General features: G+C 41.1%; 1 protein-coding gene and 1 pseudogene across 2 annotated transcripts in view; both read right to left on the minus strand.

Annotated features, from left to right (window-relative positions):
* Positions 1-7,537, minus strand: part of LOC121388044 (tubulin beta chain-like) — a 45,434-nt gene extending 37,897 nt beyond the window's left edge. Inside the window, exon 1 of one of the 2 annotated variants that reach the window (XM_041519248.1) lies at positions 7,322-7,529. In XM_041519248.1, the coding sequence (XP_041375182.1) occupies positions 7,322-7,378 (57 nt within the window). In that variant the 5' untranslated portion in view covers positions 7,379-7,529. Of the gene's footprint in view, positions 1-7,321 lie in introns of both variants that reach the window. The other variant, XM_041519246.1, reaches the window with a different exon arrangement.
* Positions 7,538-10,237: 2,700 nt separating this feature from the next.
* Positions 10,238-14,299, minus strand: LOC121388050 (annotated as a pseudogene).
* Positions 14,300-18,440: the final 4,141 nt, after the last annotated feature.

The raw sequence follows: 18,440 nt of genomic DNA on the forward strand, positions 1-18,440 counted from the left end.
CAGGCCATTCCCTAAGAGTTCTTCAGACGTCTGATCAACAGCATGAGGCAACGATGTGTCGAGTGTATTCGCGCCAGGGGTGGATTCACACACTATTAAACGAATGTTCTAATGTGTAAAATCCATGTTTGACAACCTTCAACTTTGACAGCATGTCATGTGACTTTCTTGTATACAGTGACGTTTATTTGTGGTTTTTTGTAAATATGGAACAATAAATAAATTTTTTGGTGTAGTTTACATCATCAATCTAATACACTCTGAAACTTATTTGGTTATAAATTTTTGACCCTTAAATTCTTTTGAGTATATATAGTAACCTATATTTATACAGACAAGAGATAATCAAGAATTGCGCCTCAAAGACAAAATGTTGGATGATTATGGGTTCAGACGACCCGATCACCCACCTCTTGCAGTGCAATATTAGGCTAGTTGTTCAGATGTCCAGGGGAAGTGTAGACAAGTGGGTCCGCTAGGTTTATAGCCACCCACCTCCTTCAGTTTGAGTTTTAAAGTTCCAAAGAAGCTTGATCAGAATTGCATAATAGTCCATTATCGGCAAGAGAACGTAATACATTATTTACAATTTGACCATCACGTTATTGTGTCGTCACAGCGTTATAAGGAGGGTTTTTGCACACAATGTCTATCTGTAATTCTTTGTGGTTAATTCAGACAGAAATATTGGACGAGAGAGAGAGAGAGAGAGAGAGAGAGAGAGAGAGAGAGAGAGAGAGAGAGAGAGAGAGAGAGAGAGAGAGCCATGTATTCGCTTATTCATTAATTCCAACTGTGACGGTACATGCTCTTAATTTCTTTTCGCCTGTGGCGATGTTAATTGTTTTAGAGGGTCGTGTGCACTTGGTTACGTAATACCTCCGCGCGACCGTACACATCCAGCCAGGTGCTGAGGCCATGTGGCGAGTAGTTACGTAATACCTCTGCCAGTGCGGTTTTTACAACCGTGATTTGGCGACGATGGCGTCAGCAAGTCTGACGATCAGAGAGAAATAATACCGCTTGGTCGCGGTGGAAATATCAGATGATAGGGGAGGTACCGCCTTGTACCCCCAGGCGATTTCTGATTTTATAATAAATAGCTAGTTTTTAGAGATATGGAGGAGAACGAAAAAGGAAGCTTCCCGGGAACGTAGTCCGTTAGGACTTGATAAATATAATTTTTGCTCTGTTGTATAACCTTGATGTGATTGATGTGACTTTTAATATTTTAATACTGTATTATACCAATATTCTTTAGACAGTGTCTTCGGTCATCTGACGAAGTAAATCGTAGACTTTTTGTTCTAACATTATACGAGTATTTGGTAATATAAAGCTTAGCCAGTCATCCTAGAAGACCTAGGTAAACTGTAGGTTATTGTCTTTATTGTGATAGGTACCAGTATTAATTCTGTGTTACAAGGTTACTGAATGAGTAGTTAGGGTTAATTAAAAATTAACCAGTTAGGAGTAGAGCTGTAATTCCTTTATTAATTAAGTTCCCCAAGAAGCGTTTCTCAATTATCACACGTTACTGAACGAGTAGTAAGGGTTAATTAAAAATTAACCAGTTAGGAATAGAGTGGTAATTCCTTTATTAATTAACTTCTCCTAGAAGCGTTTCTCAATTATCACACGTGTGAGTGTTGTGTCACGGTGAAGTGATTCGCATATTGTGCAACTAGACACCTAGAGATTAACTAATTAAGTGATCAGTTCTGGGTTGTTATTATTGTTGTTATTAATTAACTACTACGGCTGTACATTTGTCAGCGTAGGTTAATACAAGTGTATTGTGTTTTTGTTGTGTTTCTAGTGAACTAAACGTGCTATATTACATATACTTTATATAAGATCGTATCTCTGATCATACCTAGAGACGAGCCAAGGCGGGTAAATACCGCCCGTTACAGAGAGATCTAATAGATATACAGTTAGGAGAGATATTTTGATAATCGTGTTTTATTCAGTTACGGGAATTATAGAATCCCCGTGACACCAACTTATTTTCGAGCTTGTATCCAATTAAGGTTCAAACATGCTGTCCTGGGGACACACCTCAGCTATCTGGGCTGTCTATCCAGGACAGTAGTGGGTTAGTGGTTAGTTATTAGTGGTCAGTAAATGAGAAGTCGGTGTAGTGATTTTACACCTGCCCATTGAGTCGTTAAAACTCGCTCTGGGTGGGAGCCGGTACCGGACTGCGAATCCAATACCTATCAGCCTTATGTCCGATGGCTTAACCACGACACTACCAAAGCCGATGCCGTGGAGTTTGGGAGAACGACTATGTACGCTCTGTGGCAGAATATTATAATTTTGATATTCATGAATTAATTATTATGCAAATGTTTATGTGTGGGATCGATTATTTTGTATTTTCCCCCATAAATACACCCAACTGTAGAAACATAATATGGCACAAGTAAGTATGATGATGAATGGTTAATGCAAATATTTTCATAGATACTAGTCAATCGTTTCTGTAACATCAAAACGCAAACAATATGACAGCTGTGTGTGAAGACAATCATATAAGTATTTTATTGATCACGTCGCTATAGAGTATACGTAAACATACACGAGTGTATTGATACATGACGTATATTTCTGTAACTCGGCCACTCCCAATGGATTTCGTCTTTTTTAACACCATGTCAAATAGTGCATCAGAGCTGGTACATCAAATTGAAAGGCCGTGCTAATTTTGTCTGTTAAAACGTGCTTACAAAATAACCCTTTTAAAGGTAAGAGTAGCCTGTGTCGCGGCAGCGAGTTTCTTTACTCTCTGTCTACGTCCAGGTCCGTAGGAACGATATTTAAAGTTGGGGTGGGGGTACAAACTCTGGTAGGATGCACAATCTAGGGTGTGTGTCTGTGCGCGTGTGTGTATGTATGTATGTGTCTGTGTCTGTGTATGTATGTGTGTGTATGTGTATGTGTGTGTGTGTGTGTGTGTGTGTGTGTGTGTGTGTGTGTGTGTATATGTATGTGTGTGTATGTGTGTGTGTCTCTCTCTGTGTGTACCGGCCTCGGTGGCGTCGTGGTTATGCCATCGGTCAACAGGCTGGTAGGTACTGGGTTCGGATCCCAGTCGAGGCATGGGATTTTTAATCCAGATATCGACTCCAAACCTTGAGTGAGTGCTCCGCAAGGCTCAGTGGGTAGGTGTAAACCATATGCACCGACCAGTGATCCATAACTGGTTCAACAAAGGCCATGGTTTGCCTGTGGGAAGCGCAAATAAAAGATCCCTTGCTGCTAATCGGAAAGAGTAGCCCATGAAGTGGCGACACCGGATTTTCTCTCAAAATCTGTGTGATCCTTAACCATATGTCTGACGCCATATAACCGTAAATAAAATGTGTTGAGTGCGTCGTTAAATAAAACATTTCTTTCTTTCTCTGTGTGTGTGTGTGCAAGTCAGATTTTTGTATGTATTTATATAACCGGCATCGGTGGTGTCGTGGTTAGGACCTTGAACATAATATAATTCTCGTAGGTACAGGTATCTCTCTCTCTCTCTCTCTCTCTCTCTCTCTCTCTCTCTCTCTCTCTCTCTCTCTCTCTCTCTCTCTCTCTCTCTCTCTCTCTCCACCTCACAAACATATTGTTAAAGAATTAATTCTTCCTTCATATTTTGTTTTTCGCATACTTGCTTTACTACCTCTAACCCACTCACTATCAACAATGATTACGGGCATATATACCGACTTACAAAAGTGTTTCGCTATGCATTTCATCGTCATTGTTCATTTCACTGACACTGTATTTGTTTGTACCCCCACCACCCAGTACTGCACAGCGACAACTCTCAGTCGACACAAATCGCTACATACCGTATCGATTTAACTTCACCTATTACCAGTCAGCCAGCCATTGATCATTAGTCACGTGACTGTTGCTATGCGACCACACAGTAACATCGACCGTTTTCAAGAGCGCTTTCAAATTAGGAGTGCTCACGTGGCGTCACCGGGGTGGCGGTGGTGTAGACCAATATTATGTTTGGTCTAATATCCCACGACGATCCTGGGGGACTGTTTATGATCGACTGCGTATCACTGATGTTATTCCCCTGGTGGCATAATGCAAGCTATTTGACTGTTATATCAGTACTTTCGAGGCCATGTGTACAATCATGACTCACTCTAGTGCAGCATAATGGATGCGGACAATGAACGGCATTCCGATGTCTGGAAACAACAACAGGCCTGTTCAATAGTTACTATGAATGAGTAAACTGTTATGTGTATGCATAACGTGACGTCGGGTTTCTCTGGGGTAGGCTAGTGGTAGAGTCGTTGGGATTAAGACTCGTAGGTACAAGAGAAGACTCGTGTTTGAAAGTGTGTGTGTGCGTGTGTGTGAATGTGTGTGCGTGTATGGTGTGAGTGTGCGCATGCGTGCATGTATATGGTGTATGTGCATGCGCGTTTGCAGAAATTTGTGCAATGTGGTTTAGACTGGAAAGAGCGAAGTTTATAGAGAGTCGAGCCATGCTCCACCAAAATATATATTGAAAACCCCCCCAAAAAAACTTGCTTAAGCATGGGTATGAAATCTCACCCTCCCCAGCACACGCGCCTGGTGTGTATGGGGGGGGGGGGGGGAGAGACTGTCAGTTCGATTATCTGGGGATGAAAATGCATTTATATCAGGGCTCGGACCTGTTGCCAGGGGTGGGGTTGTGTTCGGGGGCATGCTCCTCTGATAACATTTTGAATTTCATGTGTTAAAATACGGAAATTTCCAGCCATCTGAACAGAATAACAAGGAAAAGTGGGACTGAGGGCATGGACCCCCATAACACCTCCCTGCTCCGCGGCCCATGCTGGTTGGGTAAAGGCTATCATCCAGTTTGGTTTGTTAAAAAACCCGGAACTGGATGCAGTGCCGGATTTATAAGGGGGCAAAGGGGGCAATTGCCCACGGGCCCCTCAGCCAGAGGGGTCTCCCAGACTAATGACTTACTTTATTAATTTTTTTTAATAATTATACAATTAGTTCAATTTTTTAATTTATCATGTAATTTAATTTCTATTTTGAGGGACCCCCGAGCCTGAAGTGCCCCCCAAGGTCTAAATCCGGCCCTGACTGGATGCATGTACTAACTAATACTAAACTCAGACTGTCAACTGCCAGGAGAAAGTTGGCCAACTGACGGTTACGTTGTAATTTTCCCAACTCCCGACTTAACAACGGGTGCGCTCAGATTAACAACTAATGGGTTATACGACGAGAATCGAGTTGTAAGAGCGCTCAGATTAACAACTAATGGGTTATACGACGAGAATCGAGTTGTAAGAGCGCTCAGACTAACAAATGGACAGTCATAGAAGTCGTGACAGCAGAACGTTGACCAACTTTCTGCTGACAGTTGGTAGTCTGAGCCTAGCATAACTGGGGATGAGATAGACCACTACATTGACCTGTCCAGTAACCACATATAACTAAACACTAATCCGTTCCCTGGACTAGCAATCTAGACAGCTGGGGGGGGGGGGGGGGGGGGGGGGGGGCCAGAACAGCGTGCTTGAACGTTAACTGGATACAAGTATCATTTGAAAATGCAAGTTAAAATGAAATACAAACACGGTCATATAGTTTGTTTTGTTTAATGACACCACTAGAGCACACTGATCTTTCAATGATCGGATTGGATATCAAACATTTGGTAATTTTTACATAGTCTTAGAGAGGAAACCCGCTACAATTTTCTATTAGCAGCAAGGGATCTTTTATATGCACCATGCCACAAACACGATAGCACATACCACAACCTTTGATATACCAGTCGTGGTGCACTGGCTGGAACGAGAAATAACCCAATGGGCCCATTGACGGGGATCGATCCCAGACCGACCGCACATCAAGCGAGCACTTTACCACTAGGCTACCTTCCGCCCCCACGCAGTCATATAATTATTATAACAATTCAGATATGAACAATCAACTATTGAATAACTTTAAAAAAAGGGGGGGGGTTGGTGGGGGGGGGAGTAGAACAAAAATTGGAGCTTTTTAAAAACTAATGTGACGTAGAGGGGTGGTTTTGGCGTTGCATAACGCCATTTAATGAACGTTTTACAAATTTCAAACGATACTGGTAGCTGAAATCTTGTATTAATTAGTAAGATCACCTATTAATCATAAATTATCGAATGCATGACCGCACCCAGTGTAGGGCAGGGGTCAATTTCTCTATCAGAAAGATAAAAAGTTTGTTTGGTTCACAACACCACTAGAGCACATTGATTAATTAATCATCGGCTTTTGGATGTCAAACATTTGGTAATTATGACTCGTAGTCATGAGAGTAAACCTGCTACATTTTTTTCCATTAGCAGCAAAGGATCTTTTATATGCACTTTCTTACAGACAGAAAAGCACATATCACGGCCTTTGACCAGCTGTAGTGCACTAGTTGGAACGAAAACAACAACCCAATCGTTAACCCCGCCCCGTCCGCCCCATGTGGTTTGATTCTGCAACGTAAGCATCTCACTTTAGTCTAGCAGCTGCTGGACAAGACCCCTTAATCCTTAATACGGAGATCCGATTCTTTATATCTGCCCCTCCCTCCCCCCTCCAAGCTCATAGTAACCCAAGGAAGAAAAAGTGCATTTTATGTATATATATATATAAAAGGGGGGAAAATCTGGCTTGTGCCCCCACACCCACTAAAGACTGCCCCCTCTCCACTAGAGCTTGATTGTGCCCTCTCCAGATATCGTTCGTATGGGCCAGCCCCCACCCCCTCGTTATGATAGGTTATGGGCAGCACTGTTTGGTGTTAAAAGGGGAGTGTATTCTTATCATTTTACGCATTAGACGACACACACCGGCCTCGGTGGCGTCGTGGCAGGCCATCGGTCTACAGGCTGGTAGGTACTGGGTTCAGATCCCAGTCGAGGCATGGGATTTTTAATCCAGATACCGACTCCAAACCCTGAGTGAGTGCTCCGCAAGGCTCAATGGGTAGGTGTAAACCACTTGCACCGACCAGTGATCCATAACTGGTTCAACAAAGGCCATGGTTTGTGCTATCCTGCCTGTGGGAAGCGCAAATAAAAGATCCCTTGCTGCCTGTCGTAAAGAAGAGTAGCCTATGTGGCGACAGCGGGTTTCCTCTAAAAACAGTGTCAGAATGACCATATGTTTGACGTCCAATAGCCGATGATAAGATTAAAAATCAATGTGCTCTAGTGGCGTCGTTAAATAAAAACAAACAAACAAACTTTAGACGACACACAAAATATCTGATTTAGCAGTTTACATCGAGACTACAGAATGACTAGCTAGCAACAATTCTTACTTTTGCTCCAATCTGGTTTCCACACTGCCCCGCCTGAACGTGCACGATCTCCCTCATGGCAAAACCTAGGCCTTTCTCACACGCAAAAGATAAATGCAAACAGGCTCTTTCTGACCTTGCAAGGGCGGGGTCCCTGGTAAAAACTGGGGGGAGAGGATGAAATGAAAAACCCGCAGCCGGACGTGATCGATTCTAGAGCCAATACCGAGCATCCAGGCTAGCCCGCTCTGATTGGTCAGTTAAGTAATTCGGGGAAAGATGGAAAACTGCGACAGCCATTATTGTCACATAATGAGGCTTGAGCTCATTTGTGTGTGGCGGCGGTGAATAGCTGAACCAATTTACTTTAATTAATTTGTCATAAAATATACCAGATCTTAGCCACACCCACACCATCAACATTCTTGAGCAATCATATTAATATCAATACGCATACTATGTACATCTACTTGTAACTCAAACAAAATAAGACAATTAATATAAATATTTAGCCCGCGATGCGGAGTTCCCATTTAAACCCGCCCCTCTCTTTGCATCTTCATACTAGTCAGCGAATATCTACAAATATCGACCTAAAAACACTTTAAGTTGGAGGGATTTTTTAAAATCATGATCATATCGCAAATACCAAAAAAAAATCAAATTAAAAAAAAAAAAAATCAGTTGTCTTTTAAAGTTCCCTGTTTGTCCAGAAGGATAAGATCCTATAACATAATATCATTACTCTGCCCTCATTGCTTTCTTCCTTGACCGTATGGCCGACGCCGTATAACCGTAAATAAAATGTGTGGAATGCGTCGTTAAATAAACCACTTCCTTCCTTCATTGCTTTCTAATAATCACGTGTACCAGCGCCAATGATTTACGACTGTGTGTCTAATACTATTGTAATAGATATATGCAATCTATATCGAAGGACAACTGAACATAAAATACTTCTAAGGACATCTGAACTTTAAAATGTTGACGACCATCACCGTTTCACATTCAAGGAACTGTCCCGTGTTGCCGCCAAGTTTTAAAATGGTTCCGACTGATAGAGCCTTTTTAATAGCAAGGAAGGAAATGTTTTATTTAACGACGCACTCAACACATTTTATTTACGGTTATATGGCGTCAGACATATGGTTAAGAACCACACAGATATTGAGTGAGGAAACCCGCTGTCGCCACTTCATGAGCTACTCTTTTCGATAAGCAGCAAGAGATCTTTTATATGCACCATCCCACAGACAGGGTAGCACATACCACGGCCTTTGATATACCAGTCGTGGTGCACTGGCTGGAACGAGAAATAGCCCAATGGGCCCACCGACGGGGATCGATCCCACATCAACCGCGCGTCGAGCGAGCGCTGTAACACTGGGCTACGTCCCGCCCTTTTAACAGCAAGGGCAACAGATTAGATACATTTTCCTCTTTAGGATATTAGTGTCTGTGTACTCGATGGGTTTTTCATCGTTCTATTTATAGTAGAAGATCAAAATTCATTTTATTTCCTAATATATAATACAATGGCGTAGCCAACATGACGCAGCCGAGGAGCTTGCCTCGTCTGGAATTTCCCCAGATTTATTTTATTTTTTCCATGACACCGATATTTATTTTACAGGTCTGGATTTGTCTTTGGCGTTCTTTCCTCTCTCGCTACGCCCCAGTAATATATTGACGTCCAAAAGAAACTATACAAGACTTGAAATTGTATTATAGAAAACCAACAAACTGTAAGGTGGGATATGAAAGTATCACGAAGTTCATCATCTACATGTCACAATGCACTTCGTGATACATGCAAAGTGTTTGTAAAGTTTGGTTCTGTTTGATTAGCAGCAATATTTATAAAATTATTCAAATTTTACGAATTTAATGTTTCTTTTGGACGTCACTAATATTGTGTTTTGTAAAATCCAATTTGGAGAAAAGAAGGAAATGTTTTATTTAACGACGCACTCAACACATTTTATTTACGGTTATATGGCGTCGGACATATCGTTAAGGACTACACAGATATTGAGAGAGGAAACCCGCTGTCGCCACATCATGGGCCACTCTTTTCGACCAGCAGCAAGGGATCTTTTATATGCACCATCCCATGGACAGGATAGTACATACCACGGCCTTTGTTATATCAGTTGTGGAGCACTGGCTGGAACGAGAAATAGCCCAATGGGTCCACCGACGAGGATCGATCTCACACCGACCGCGCATCGAGCGAACGCTGTACCACTGGGCTACGTCCCGCCCCATCCAATTTGAGATATCGGAAACATTGGAACGTCCAGAAATATCTTCAACATGCAGACCCTGATACAAGAAAACAGGAAAATGTATTTCATGTTATTTTAGTCATTAAGAAGAATCTATCTTATGAATGTTCCAATGAGAGAAATATCAGGATGGTCCCTTTTAGCATCAAACCTCACAGTGGACTTAATTATCATAATGAGATTTATCCACCCCAAGGAAATGCATCGACTTTCATTGGTGAACAAGTTTCGAACCAGACCTTCTAAAAGTGGAAGTGTTCGGTTCGTATTTTTTTTCACATTGTATATAGTTAAACAATAATTATGTAGTAGCCAACAAATGTTTACTTTTGTTAAAGATAAATGACAGATAAGTCATGAACGAAAGTGACTCCTCTTAGTGTTTGTATTGTTATTCCTGTGAATATATTAATTTATACATGATTATGGGGATACCCACGTGAATCAGATGTAGATGTTTTCGTATAGGGGTAGACGACTTTTCGATTATTATATTTAATTGTACAGAAGAAAAATACATTACTTATTCTTATGATGTATATTATGTTTAAACATAACAAATCCACAATCAATCAATAATACCCGTAAAGAACAGAAAACAAACACTGATTCAAATTAAGGAAGACCTTTATTGACCTAACTTTCCCCAACACGATAAACACATTTCGTACGCGGTTAGATCTTGTTCCCACCTTCAATATTACAAGTTCTCAGTTTGCTACAAGTCCTCAGTATGACTATCGGCTTTCCTTTCGTGTTTTACTGGCACAAACTAGAGAATTATTCAATATTTCTTCACCGGTAGTTAGCACCACAAACTTGCTAATGACTAAATATTTTACTTAACACGTACAAGAAGCCAAAATAAATAGATTAATACACACTAAATAAGATGAATTGCTTCGTGTAAAATAAACTAATGTCAAAAAAACGAACAAAAGCGTAAAATTATTTCGATATTTTAGGTCAGCATTTACTGGTAAATGTTCAAATGTTAGTAAGGGAAGTCAGGATCGTTCTATTCATAGAGTGCACGCCAGTTTATGCCTCTTCTGCCTCTCCTTCCTCCTCGTCAAACTCTCCCTCCTCCTCGGCGGTGGCATCCTGGTACTGCTGGTACTCCGAGACCAAGTCGTTCATGTTGGACTCTGCCTCAGTGAACTCCATCTCATCCATACCCTCACCAGTGTACCAGTGGAGGAAAACCTTTCGCCTGAACATGGCTGTGAACTGCTCGGAGATTCGCTTGAACAGCTCCTGGATGGCGGTGCTGTTGCCGATGAAGGTAGATGACATCTTCAGACCACGTGGTGGGATGTCGCAGACGGCTGTCTTCACGTTGTTGGGGATCCATTCGACGAATAGCTGCTGTTCTTGTTCTGGACGTTCAGCATCTGCTCGTCAACCTCCTTCATGGACATGCGGCCACGGAACATGGCGGCAACAGTGAGGTAGCGACCGTGACGTGGATCGCAGGCAGCCATCATGTTCTTGGCATCAAACATCTGCTGGGTGAGCTCTGGGACTGTCAGGGCGCGGTACTGCTGGCTACCACGGGAGGTAAGTGGGGCAAAGCCTGGCATGAAGAAGTGGAGACGTGGGAATGGAACCATGTTGACTGCCAGTTTGCGAAGATCAGCGTTCAGTTGACCAGGGAATCTGAGACAGGTTGTGACTCCGGACATGGTAGCAGACACCAAATGGTTCAAGTCACCGTAGGTTGGCGTGGTGAGTTTCAGGGTACGGAAGCAGATGTCGTACAGAGCCTCGTTGTCGATACAGTATGTCTCGTCTGTGTTCTCAACCAGCTGATGGACTGAGAGGGTAGCGTTGTAGGGCTCAACCACTGTGTCTGATACCTGAAAAACACAAATGTAGCTAATTTAGAATTCTCCACAAAATACACTTTCCATGCTGGGATGTCGTTAAACATACCTTCATTCTCCAAAGAATAATATATGTGCATATATATATTTTAATCAAACAGCTTGAACCAAAGAACAGTTTATTTGTAGCTGTTAAATGTAAAATTACAGCCCACACTTATTTGTAGGACGAATTGTATTGACTGTAAATTATGTCTCAGAAGTATTATGAAAAACAATAATTTGTTATTTTAATTTGTTAGTTCCTAAAGCCGACTCGAACTGAATAGAAAACTTGTTCAGTTATAGCAAACAATATAAGCACAAAAATCAAGTTAATTTGAAGCAAAATAACATGAAAATATTTACTTTTGGTGATGGGACGACTGAGAATGTGTTCATGATTCTGTCTGGGTACTCTTCGCGGATCTTGCTGATGAGCAGGGTGCCCATACCAGAACCAGTGCCGCCACCTAGCGAGTGTGTCAGCTGGAATCCTTGAAGACAATCGCAACCCTCAGCCTCTTTTCGGACGACATCAAGAACTGAGTCAACGAGCTCAGCGCCCTCTGTGTAGTGACCTTTGGCCCAGTTATTGCCAGCACCGCTCTGACCGAACACGAAGTTGTCTGGTCTGAAGATCTGACCGAATGGACCGGATCTCACGGAGTCCATAGTTCCGGGCTCCAAGTCGACCAAGACAGCACGGGGAACATATTTGCCACCTGAAATAAGAGAACAAATGAATTTAACTTACAAAAATATTATGATTAACATTCTCATTTAAATAGAAACTGATACAAACACGCATTTAGCCCCTTTATAATTATGTTCTTTTAGCAACTAAATGGGCATTTGATTTTGACCTCTGCAATGACAAAGTGGGTGTGCGATGACAGGAGAATTACAACTTGAGAGAAAGAAAGATAGAAATGGCGTCAGACATATGGTTAAGAACCACACAGATATTGAGAAAGGAAACCCGCTGTCGCCACTTAATGGGCTACTCTTTTCGATTAGCAGCAAGGGATCTTTTATATGCACCATCCTACAGACAGGGTGGTACATACCACGGCCTTTGATATAACAGTCGTGGTGCACTGGCTGGATCGAGAAATAGCCCAACGGGCCCATCGACGGTGATCGATCCCACATCGACCGCGCATCGCGCGAGCACTGTACCACTGGGCTACGCCCCGCCCTACAACTTGAGTGTCGTTGAACCAAAAAGACCTGCCATACACACCGAACAGTTTGTTTTCTTAACGATACCACTAGAGCACATTGATTTACTAATCATCGGCTATTGAATGTCAACCATTTGGTAATTCTATCACGTAGTCTTCAGTTAAAGTTTGTTGTATTTAACGACACCTCTAGAGCACATTGATTTATTAATCAACGGCTATTGGAGATCAAACATTTGGTAATTTTGACCTATAGTCTTAGAGAAAAAAAATCCGCTTCATTTTTTCCATTAGTAGCATGGGATCTTTTATATGCACCATCCAACAGACAAGATAACACATACCACAATATTTGATATACCAGTCGTGGTGCACTGGCTGGGACGAGAAATAGCCCAATGGGCCCACCGACGGGTATCGATTCCAATCCGACCGCGCATCAAGCGAGCGCTTTACCACCGGGCTACGCCCCGCCCACCTCCACGCCGAAATTCCAAACACCAATTATATGGCAATCCTGATTGAATTGAATTGATCCTTGTCTCCTTTTTTAAAAATTATGTCTTTAAACAAAAGATGTAAGATATCTACCTGTTGCTTCATTGTAGTAGACGTTGATTCTCTCCAACTGGAGGTCGGAGTCGCCGTGGTAGGTGCCAGTTGGGTCGATGCCATGCTCGTCGGAGATCACTTCCCAGAACTAAAAGAGAAAAGAAATATCCACAAATTAAAGATACGCCAATAAAATGTTCCGTCTGGTATATCAAAAGCCGTGGTATGTACAATCCTGTATGTGGGAAAATGATTATGGAAGATCCCTTCTACTAATGGAAACATGTAGCGGGTTTCCTCTCTAAGACTATATGTCGGTATTACCAAATGTTTAGAATAGCCGGCGATTAATAATTCATTGTGCTCTAGTGGTGTCGTTAAAGAAAACAAACTTTAATCTGTATATCAGCGTGCTTGTTGGTATGAAATAGAAGTGTCACACCTGACCTTGGTCACGTTCATTCATTCATTTATTTATTCACATGCTTCCATACCACGAAGGTTTCAAGCATGTCTGTCCCGGGGTCCCGGGGTCGAGTTCTGGATAGCCACGTATATCAAGCAGTATGACAGTTACCATGGAGACCATGGCTTAGCCACGCCAAACCTCACAAATAATGTGACCACCAGCCCAGAACGTTCCATACTTCCAAAGCAAAGTCACATATGATGTCTTTGTCGTGTTTTGTGGGTTCAGTTTTAAAGCCAAAAGATGTGGTTTTCCTTGTCTTGCCTCTATGTTTTGTTTTTTTACCTCAACGAACCCCCCCCCCCCTCGAAAAAACACCCCACAAAAAACACCAACTAAAAAACAACCCCCTATATTTCTCTCACTGCTGTTGTGAATTATTAAAACAACCCTAAGGCACGTATGCTTATTATTATTACCCACTGATCCTAAATCGTGTTCGAAATCTATAAGACCCTGGTAATGTGAATTATTAAAACCGATGCACTTACAGACCAGACGACATTTGAAAAAAATGAGACCTGACCTAAAGTATACATCAGTAAGTCGAATAAACTTACTTTGGCTCCAATCTGGTTTCCGCACTGCCCAGCTTGAAGGTGGACTATTTCTCTCATGATTAACGGTTTGCGTAGTAATACAACGTTGGTGTACTTTTAAATTTGTCGTCTGTCCCCCGGAGTGAGGTGGGTCCCGGTGTTCGTAATTTTTGTACCACACCTTGTGTTTATGGCGACCACTGCAAACAAATCGACCTGCTTTTATTGGTTGCCACGTGACGTCACAAATCCGTAGATTTATGAGATAACTGAATAGGAGAGATAAATGTAATGCTGGGGAGGGGGGTTAGCGAAGTAATGGGGGTGAGGGTATAATTATAACAAATGAAGCTGTGTTTCCATTTCTATATAAAATAAAAAATATATATACAAATGGCAGATTATACAAATGACAAGTTTTCTCAATTTTATTACTATGGATAGTCGCCCATTTTGCATGGTGTATCAAATATGAAGGGGCAGTTTTAAAGTTGTATCAAGCCCAAAATATTTATTCTATTTTCGCCATAAAAAAAACATGCCATAAAAAGCAAAGAAACAAGAAGCATCCGAATACTTTCATTTCCTACTCTTTAAAATTTAGTTTTTGTTTGTTTTTGTTTAACGACACCACTGGGGCACATTGATTAATTAATCATCAGCTATTAGATGTCAAACATTTAGTAATTCTGACTCGTTGTCATCAGAGGAAACCCGCTACATTTTTCCTAATGCAGAAAGAGATCTTATATATGCACTTTCCCATAGACAGGAAAACACATACCACGGCCTTTGTCCAGTTACATTCGTTGAAAGTTCAAGCACGTCTGCCCTGGGTACATTATCCGAGTTTTCACAGACATGAGCAGCTCTTATTGCTACAAATCTATGTCTATCTATATATGTCCATCCGTCCGTCCGTCCGTCCGGCCATCCGTCTGTCTGCATATCTATCTGTCTTGGCTGTCAATATGTCTATTTTCGACTCAGGGACAATACACATTGTAAAATGAATGCTGGGTATAACTGATTCCACACTTCCGTAGTAGCAGGAAGTACACATTCTCAAAGTACTAAAAATATACGTATATACACAACGCTGGAACACATTGTTTTAGACAAGGAACTGAAGAGTGTACTCGATTAGAACATGAATAGAACACCGAAAGCTGTGCACTCAACCAGGGCTCCACGACTGGTAGTACAAAGGCCAAGGAATGTGCTGCCCTGTCTGGGAAAGCGTATTTAAAACATGTTGTGCTCTCTCTCTCTCTCTCTCTCTCTCTCTCTCTCTCTCTCTCTCTCTCTCTCTCTCTCTCTCTCTCTCTCTCTCTCTCTCTCTCTCTCTCTCTCTCTCTCTCTCTCTCTGCCAATGAATTAGGTTTTGCACTGACCGTATGTCAATCACCAAACATCTAAAATCTGCTGTATATTTCATACGTGACATAAAATTAATTAATTAAAGACTAATTCGTTTGCAGGTCTATCACACATGTTTTACCCGCCCTTGTGATCAACCTATAACCACCTTGAGCGTGGCGGGTTTGAATTTCAATACAGAGGACCCTGGCAGCCGTCCCCCACTGTCAAGCGATCTGATATCGTGAATAGAGTCGCTCACACGTTAATGATTTTGGCTAATCCTCAAAAGCAGACGACAATCACAAACAAATATGACACTGGCTACAACTGGCTATAATCTTTTGATATCAATAAGTGAACAATCGCCTGGTCACCCAGAGCGACCTCTGTAATAGGTGTGCCTCGTTTCTCAGCAAGCCGGGCCATACCTAACCTAGAATAATAATGTGTGGGGTTATGTTTTATACAGAGAAAAGAACCAGGACACGATAATACAGGGTATTCTCGATCTGGACAGAAAAAGTACATTAAAGAAAAAATGGTACTTTAAAAAAATAATAAAATTTATATAAACAAACCCTCCCCAAAACATTTTAGTGTTAAATATGGCACTTTTTATTTATGGGAGGCAGTTGCAGGTACGACCCTGGCAGGGTATCAATAATATGGTTATGTGCTGATATAAAATTATCATCATCACAATCATCATCATCATCATCATCATCACCACAATAACCACCGCCACCACCACCTCCATCACCACCACCACTACCACTACCATCACCATCATCTATAACACTACCAAAAACAAAGACAACAACAACATTAATAACATATAAAGTAAATACATCGTTAACAAGCACAATGATAAAGAAAAAAAAGAAAAGAACCCCTCCCCCAAACTGCTGCCTCTGACTGGCCTCGGTGATATAGTGGTTAAACCATCGAGGTTAAGAATGGTAGGTACTGGGTTCGCTCCTGGTACCGTCTCCCACCTACAGCGAGTTTAACGATAGGCGTAAAGCCGCTACAACCTCTTCTCTCTCACTAACCACTAACAACTAACCACTAGCCCACTGCCCTGGCCAGACAGCCCAGATAGCTGAGGTGTGTGCCCAGGACAGCGTACTTGAACCTCAGTTGGATATATGCACGGAAATAAGTTTAAAATGAATGAAGTTTACTGTCTCTGAATATTAGAACATGTGGGAGGAGGGTAGCGGAATCAGAGGAAAACCACAAACCGCACTTAGGGCCCATCTAATTTGCTTTTATCCTACTGTAAACCTCTTTATTACAACAAATCACAGAATAAACATTTTTCATATATTTTAACAAATTATAATCTTTTGGTCTTTTTGAGACTAATGATTGACATCATTATATTTGCTATACTTCCAATATGTTACTTATATGAAGTAGAGCTTGCGTTTAGTTAGTACTAAACCAAATAACTTCCGGCTGGGTCAAAGTTCGAGGTGCCCCCAATTTTGATAGAGAAGTAAACACCACAAGTCCTGTGATTGGTGATAAATGTGAGTGTGTTGGTTGTAAAAAAAATAGTTTCATCTGGGTTAAAAAAAGTATGCAATTTTATTTCATCCAGTACCACTGAGTCAAGTGACATTGTGTTTGAAACATGTATAGGGTACCTGTAAAAGAAAAGGTACTCGAATTTTGTGCGGAGCTAGGGTAGTCACAGACGCTACCCGTTAACTCAGAAATGAGCAGCCTAACCCATATTTTTTCAGATTCACTTTAAAGGTGAGGGTTTGTAGTATTTATATCCGTGGCGTTTATGTCGATTAATACTCTGCAGATAGAAGTTTTAGCCAGATATGTTACTACTGTCGTCTATGGGATTTGATTTGGTAGTATACACCCTATACATCTATTTATAATGCTAAATTGCTAATATATATGTACATATTAAACTAACAGTCATTGTTATTTTATTTTTAAAATTTTATTTAGAGACTTCTTTTTTCTTGTGAAAAAATTTCAAAGTTTTGATTAGAAAAAAAATCACAAATCTTTAAAGTGAGCAAAACAAAAAAAAATATTAATTCTATATATTATATATAGAATGATTGTGAAAGTTTCTATATAGTGAAAATAAAGATATTGTTTAAAAATACTAATTAAAATATCTCCTCTGCACCGCTAAACTTGATCACCGTTCCTTCAGGCTTGTGTCTGTTTGTCTGCGTGTCTGTCCGTATACATGTATGTTCGTAAATACGCCTATATCTACATATATAGAGATTTGAATAGTTCACGTCAGCAGTTTCTCGTCGTTAGGTACACAGTGGTTGTCAAGTCGGTGTTTACCACAGCAATGTATTCCACTTGTTCGGTGAGGGCAGAGTAGTGCACTGTAGATAATGCGTATAATATATCAATTTATAATGATATTGTGCTTGTAAATAAAACTGGTGTTCCCAGCACTTAGCTTGCTCTTTTTCTTCATGTTCATTATGAATAGATAAAAGTCTCATAGCTGAAATACGTATGCCATTATTCATTTATTCCTTTACCATAGTTTGACACCCAATAGCCGATATATATTTTTCGTGCTGGAGTGCCGTTAAACATTCAGTCATTCATTATTCATTTATTCAGAATGATTTAACAGCTAGCTATTTCATCGCCGACAACACCAAAGACTGGGACAACAACTCGCTGTAAGGGATTGAGAGGTTCTTTATTCTGTTAGTGGCTCGAGTTACAACAAAACATCAAACCATGGGAAAACAATACACCCCATTCAAGATGACCGATACATGTAACTTGACCATTAAACCATTGACCCACGAACTCGTCTCCGACAATTCCGTCAACGACCCAAAAACCACGCCGAATTATGCCAGACATTTAG

Source organism: Gigantopelta aegis, chromosome 14 (assembly GCF_016097555.1).
Source record: "Gigantopelta aegis isolate Gae_Host chromosome 14, Gae_host_genome, whole genome shotgun sequence".
NCBI classification, from domain to species: domain Eukaryota; kingdom Metazoa; phylum Mollusca; class Gastropoda; order Neomphalida; family Peltospiridae; genus Gigantopelta; species Gigantopelta aegis.